Source organism: Hippoglossus stenolepis, chromosome 9, assembly GCF_022539355.2.
Source record: "Hippoglossus stenolepis isolate QCI-W04-F060 chromosome 9, HSTE1.2, whole genome shotgun sequence".
Taxonomy (NCBI): Eukaryota; Metazoa; Chordata; class Actinopteri; order Pleuronectiformes; family Pleuronectidae; genus Hippoglossus; species Hippoglossus stenolepis.
In genome coordinates this window covers 58,171-64,472 of record NC_061491.1, presented here as the reverse complement: position 1 = coordinate 64,472, position 6,302 = coordinate 58,171, and the positions used below count along the sequence as shown (strand labels likewise).

The 6,302-nt window shown below is 43.0% G+C and overlaps 2 protein-coding genes across 3 annotated transcripts in view; both read right to left on the bottom strand.

Moving 5' to 3' along the window:
- Nucleotides 1-6,302, bottom strand: part of zfr (zinc finger RNA binding protein) — a 1,162,720-nt gene that overhangs the window by 1,114,469 nt on the left and 41,949 nt on the right. The window lies entirely within an intron of this gene.
- Nucleotides 1,431-3,245, bottom strand: LOC118114922 (beta-1,3-galactosyltransferase 2-like). Its single transcript, XM_047341320.1, has one exon. The coding sequence runs from the start codon at nt 3,124-3,126 to the stop codon at nt 2,170-2,172; it is 957 nt and encodes a 318-aa protein (XP_047197276.1). The 5' UTR covers nt 3,127-3,245; the 3' UTR covers nt 1,431-2,169.

Sequence of the window (6,302 nt, the reverse complement as noted above, 5' to 3'; positions counted from 1 at the left end):
CGAAGATTCATCTGAGAAATCCACCTTCTGCCACTTTTCCAGCGTCCATCCTTTTAGCAGGCTATGGGCCTTGGCAAATGCCACACATTTTTAATTGCCTGCCTTTGTTTAGTGCTGGTTTCTGGGCAGTGATTCGACCATGGGGCCATTTCGAGACAGAATTCTACAAACTGTCCTGGTTGACACGGGACTTGAGGTGACCAGGCCTGGTGGAGCTCTGCTGCAGTGGAAAAGGGGCTGGCCTTGGATTTTCGAGCCAACAAACGGTCCTCCCGAGCAGTTGTCTTGCGGGTCTGCCGGACCTGGGCTTGTCAAAACATCTCCAGTCTCTTCAAATCTTTTCTTATTCTTTGTACTTGACGCTGAGACACATTGAAGGTGTCAGCCACCTCAGCAGTGGATCTGGTCTTCAGCCTCTTGATAATCAACGCTTGGTCTCAGGGTGAATCTTAGGCATGTTGTCAGAGGTCAAGTTGCAGTTGATGTGAAGGTCTGGTGTGCTGGGGTTCTTTTTATACACACCCACTAATTGATTGATCAATTATTGATCACAGGTGAGGCTGTAATCTAGGATTGGGTGCATCATATGACAAGGCGACAAGACTTTGTCTTTGCAAAAACTGGCTCAGTGGGCTTTACCAAGCTGTGAACGTTAGAATGCTTTTCAGCAGTTTCGTTTGGCACCAAAACATTATTTCAAAAGCTGTTGGGATTGAAATTAGCCATTTCTTGTAAAAAAATTGATTACAAATATATTTGAGGGGCACTTAAGGTCAACTTGTACCCAAGCGACAAGACTTTTGTCAGGGACTGTATATATATATATATATATATATATATATATAAATAGCCACTCCGTCATAAGACACAGTGTAAATAAATAGGCACAGTAACACAACAAATATGCTGTGGGTTATTTTACGCCCAGATGGACGGATATATACAGACAGACAGACAGACAGACAGACAGACAGACAGACAGACAGATAGACTGGGTAATGTGGCCCAGTGTAAATTAGTCCACGTGGAACCCAAACCCATCAGGCACAAACTGAAGATTAAGTACAAGGCCAGTAAAACGGGGTCAACTTTGGTATATTATAAATTCAGAGGATACATTATGTCCTATTTACACCTCTATGACCTAACTACGGCACAATACCTATAAAATATGACTTTGAATGAAGAAGTTGGAACTGACATTGCGGATGAAAAAAACATCTGCAGCTATTTTGTCTTGTTTTATTTGGCCTCGGTCAGTAAAGCTACAATCGTGAAAAACCAGGTTCCAGCTTCTCAGTGCAGATAATTTGCGACATTGTTTGAATAAAGTCAGCAACTTTTAAAACCAGGATCGTAAGGCGCTTCACAAGTGCACAAAAATATAACATCAGGGATATGAGTGCATTATTCAGAAATTAGTGTTCAAGCTTATTACATTTCATTTACTTGTTAACAAAAAATGATAAATTATACAGAAAACTGTTGATGTGTTGATTATTTGCAACTATTTTGTTTTGATCACTTAATGCCCGAAATCTTTGGTTCCTGCTTCTCAGTTGCAGCTTCTGCTGCTTCCCTTATGGGACAGTTAACTGAATATTTGTATAGCTTTTGGGATGGAAATTTATCTCAAATCGATTAAGGCACATTCTATCTCTATATAATATCCAGCTGCTCTAGTTTGCATTATCCATTATTAGGTCAAATGTAGTGGTTAGTATAAGAAAATCAGACATAATTTGAAAATGTCCACCACTGTTTCCAAAGGAATGTATCCAAATTGCCTGTTCTGTCCAACCAGCAGTCCAAATACAAAGATACTGAATTGACAATATTATAGTTAAAGAGACAAGCAGCAGATCAACATGAGAGGTTTTCTTTTAGCCTGAGGTCACACGTCTGTGATTGTAAATGAACGAGTTGAGGTTTAACTCTGGAGTGAAGATATATTCTCTGATAGTTTCATTTGAATATTTGAATAATGTTTGCATAATATAATAATACAGCTTTACCCACAACCCTGTCGCCCATGAACATGAACATCCACACTGCTGCCTGTGTGTGTAATGGCTTCTTTCCTTAAGAGCAGGACGCTGTTTTCATTACATTTAACTTTGTTGAAGTTCTCATGTGTCTGAACAGTGAAGCACTTGGTAAAGTTGACCCTCAGCAGCTGCTGTGTCCTTTGGAGAAATCCTGCCAGACCTGCAGCAGCTTTGACGCCTTGAACCCGTTCACAATGATGAGTTTGGCGAAGGTGCACCTGTCATACTCCAAGTCTCTGATTTCAAAGAGGTTCCTGAGGGTGGGCAGGCTGAGGGCATACACAGGACGGACCCCCAGCACACGCAGACACAACCCCATGTACACGTCCTCCATGGAGATCATGCGGACGAACCTGGAGGCCCAGGAGATCCTGGCGGCCAGGTCTGCAGAGAGGACATACCCAGCTCCAGATACATACGGGGGGAAGCTGTCTTCAGGGTACTCCTCCTCTGACAAATGCCACTTACTGTAACTGTCCCTCCTCGGCCTGCCATCGCTTATCACTGACCCTGTGATGAAGGCCTGACGTGGGCAGCTCCTCAGCCACCGCAGGAGGTGGAACACGTTCACAAAGATGTCAGAGTCCACCTTCATGACGTAGGAGGCTCTGGGGCAGTGGGTCGCAGCCCAGTTCATCATCATCACAGTCTTGATTGTCAGGTTCTGGTAGCTGTCCAGGAAGTTTATCTGGATGATGTCTGCATGTTCCCTGCTCTCCTCCTCCAGCTTGTCCTGGAGGCTGGACCCCTGCCCCCCCTCGGGGACCCCCATGTAGAAGACAGTGAGGGTGTCCTGACCTGGAGCTCCCCATGTTTTCCTGATGGCCTCCCTCGCTGCAGCGTCCTGTGGAGCAACTGGGACCAGGAAGAGCAGGAAGGGGCTGGTGTCCCTGCACAGTGGCTGGTTGAGTATGTACTGGTATGAGTGGGGGGACAGCAGCCTGTGCTCCTGCTCTGACAGGGGGCTTGTCTTTACCTGCTCTTTACTCAGGACACCAACTAAGATCTGAGCCGACAGGACGAGCACAGCTGACACGGTGAGTAACTTCACTAACCTCCACGACTGACATCTCCTCATTGCCTCCACGGGAAACGAATCTGCTCCCGTCCCGGTGGAGCGACTCGACTTACAGTCTATGGACTCGACACGAGAAAACAACACAGGAGGCAATCCAGGAAGTACCGCTGCAGTGAGGGGGGCACCTCCCGACAGGAGGGCGGGGACCCGGAAATCAGACAGAGAGAGAGCTTACTTCAAATGTTGTTAATAACAACTGCTGTGGTTGTTGTTTTCTCTCCTTATACATTCATGTCTTTGATTTGACATTAACATTTGATATTTGTGCTTTAGCAACATAATGTCATGCCAATAAAGCTTAGTGTATACAGTCTGAAACAGAGGGATGTCAATGATGTTATTATTATTATTATTGTTATTATTGTTATTGTTATTATAGTTATTAGTTTTATTGTTATTATTATTATTATTATTGTGAATTTGGCTTGAAACAGAAGCTACGTGTTAGTTTTGGATGATGAAGTATCTCTTAAATTGAAGATGGCACAAAAAATAACAACAAGTAACTGTGAGACAACCATGAAGTAATGAGGGATTCATTATCAACTCACTATGATCCAGTAGGATTAATATTATTGGTGGTCGTAGTAGTAGTATAACTAGTTTTAGAAGTACAGAGTATTCATATTCAGCACCTTAACATTTGATTGCAACTCACAGAATCTCAATGGCAAATAAGCAAACTATCTAAAACCATGTGGTGTGGTTAAAAGGCCCGTGGACCCTGAGTTGGGATGTTCTTTGTTTTTCTTTATCTTCATCAAAACAATAAAAACAGACTTTATTTACACAGGCATTCTTTAGAAGGTCAGTGGTTTACTATCCTGCCATAGCAGGGGATGGAGGCAGGGGGCGGGGGGCCGGCGGGTGCTGGTCTTCTCAAGACCTCCAGTCCCTCGGGAACCTCCAGTCTTGAGAAGAATATTCATCACCTCTTCCGGATCCCGACCTCAACTGATCATATGTTCTGTATAATCCCATATCGTGTTGGCAGCGATCATGGACCATGATGATGGATCCCAATAGTATCAGTGGATCATGACAATGGATCGTGGATTACGGCGGCACCCGATCATTGTGGCAGCTGATCGCGGACTAAAAAATCTACAAGACTGCCTGACAATATACCTATTACTCGTGGCATCCATTGCACTTCTGTCTGTCCTGGTAGAGGGATCCCTCTCATGCGGCTCTTCCTGAGGTTTCTACGTTTTTCCCTGTCAAAAAGTTTTAGTAGTTTTTCCTTACTCTTGTTGAGGGTTAAGGGCAGAGGATGTCACACTTAGCAAAGTCCAATAGGACAATGCTCATGAATATGGGCCATCCAAACAATCGATTGACTGATGAACCACCACCAGTGTCTAGACCCCGGGGGGTATTCCTGTTCGACACTCTGCTCCACCCCCTTCTAATCCTGATGACATCACACAGGGGTCTAAATTGCCACCCTGAACCTAAACAAGACCACATTGTACCATAAACAGCCTCTCTGAAATACCCCAAACGTGGCTTGGATGTGACATGGTGAACTGTATAGAAAAAAATACCCGAGCTGCACTCACGCCTGCCCACAAATGCTGCAACATGAGAGAGAGGACCCGAATCAGGTGAGGTGGAGTTGTTTCTGCTCTCTTTGGTGCGTGAGTTGAATCTGCGTGGGCTTGAATTGAATTCCAGTTTGTAACATGCACGTTGATTTCAGTACCGGCACAATTTCCACAACCGCAGGTGTCATGGAGTCACGGCTGATCTCTGAGCAAATGGGAGGAAATATGGTTTCGTGAGGAGGCAGCAGGGCTCTTGGCAGTGGCTTTGGTTGCTGCTGGGTGGATGGATGGGTGCATGTGTGTATTCAAGATGGGGTTTTTTTGGGGGAGTCCAGACAGAGAAGTAGCGATGTTGTTGTTAGTGGTTGGTCATTTATGATCGTTTCCTCCTCCCCTCCAGGTTCCTGAAGTTGGAGGGCCTGATCTTCATATCCGCAAACTCGATCGAGTGCTCGTGGCCTTTCCAGTGGAACCAGTTCACACCCTGTGGAAGACGAGACAAATCATCTTACATTAATTATATGGAGAGAAGGACAGGTCATTGGGGGGTTGTTTTCTTATCACACATTGCTATTATAGCAAAAGCAGCTTCATCGACAGACAAACACATTTATATTGGACAATCTTGAAAGCCCCAGGCTTTGTCCAGTGCATGTGATACATATGGTGTGGTTAAGGTTATGGCAAATAAAAAAGTGTCAATAAACTGAGTTTATACTTGACACAAGGGTCCAGCATAGATACCTTCAGCTTAGGTTTTGACTAATACTTCTCCTTTTGGTAGAACAACCATGGGCTTTGCAATAATCAAGGGTGAAGGAAGTACTCAAATATGTGACTTTAGTAAAATACAAACAAATAGACAAAAAGTAACTCAAGAAAAAGTAAAAGTACCATATTAACTTTTCTAAGCATGTGCTATATTAATGAGGTTACCTGCCTTACAATTTAATTTCCCTGCAGCCATCTTACTGAGTTATTAATATAAAAAAAAAATCAGGTTTCATCATTTCAAATAAATTTGAAAATTTGTCAACATTAAGTACTGAATGTGCTTAGTTTTATCATAAGCCTACAACTTTGAAGTTACTAACCCTTTGAATGCACACTGTAACGTGTTGTATTGTGTGTTGTGAAAATACAAATATAAATGTAAATTCATGTTGAATAAATCTCATGAAAAAGGTTTTCAGGATTTGTCCAAGTATTTAATTTATTCTGGATGGAAACAGCATATATTCTGGCATGTGGACAATAGCAAAAACAATAGCAGCAAGAAATATATAATAATCAAACATTCATATAGTCAGATGCTGTGTATTTTCTCATTCATATGCAGCAAAAAATCGAAGGTATCAATCTATGAGGCGCTCGGTGCATAGTAAACCACAGTGAGCAGAATCAGCTGTTCTGCTGTTATGTGAAAGAGGAAAATAAAAAACTTCTCTTATAGGCTTTTCTGAGGACTCATCTTTTCTTACTTGCACTTATAACGATCCCTGTGAAAAGGTCAGAGAGTAACTGTATTTAAAATGTGTACTAAGTACACCTCAGCAGTTGCCACATACTGCCACCAGCTGGTTCTCCTTTGTAAGTACAACGCATATATATAAATAGCCACTCCGTCAC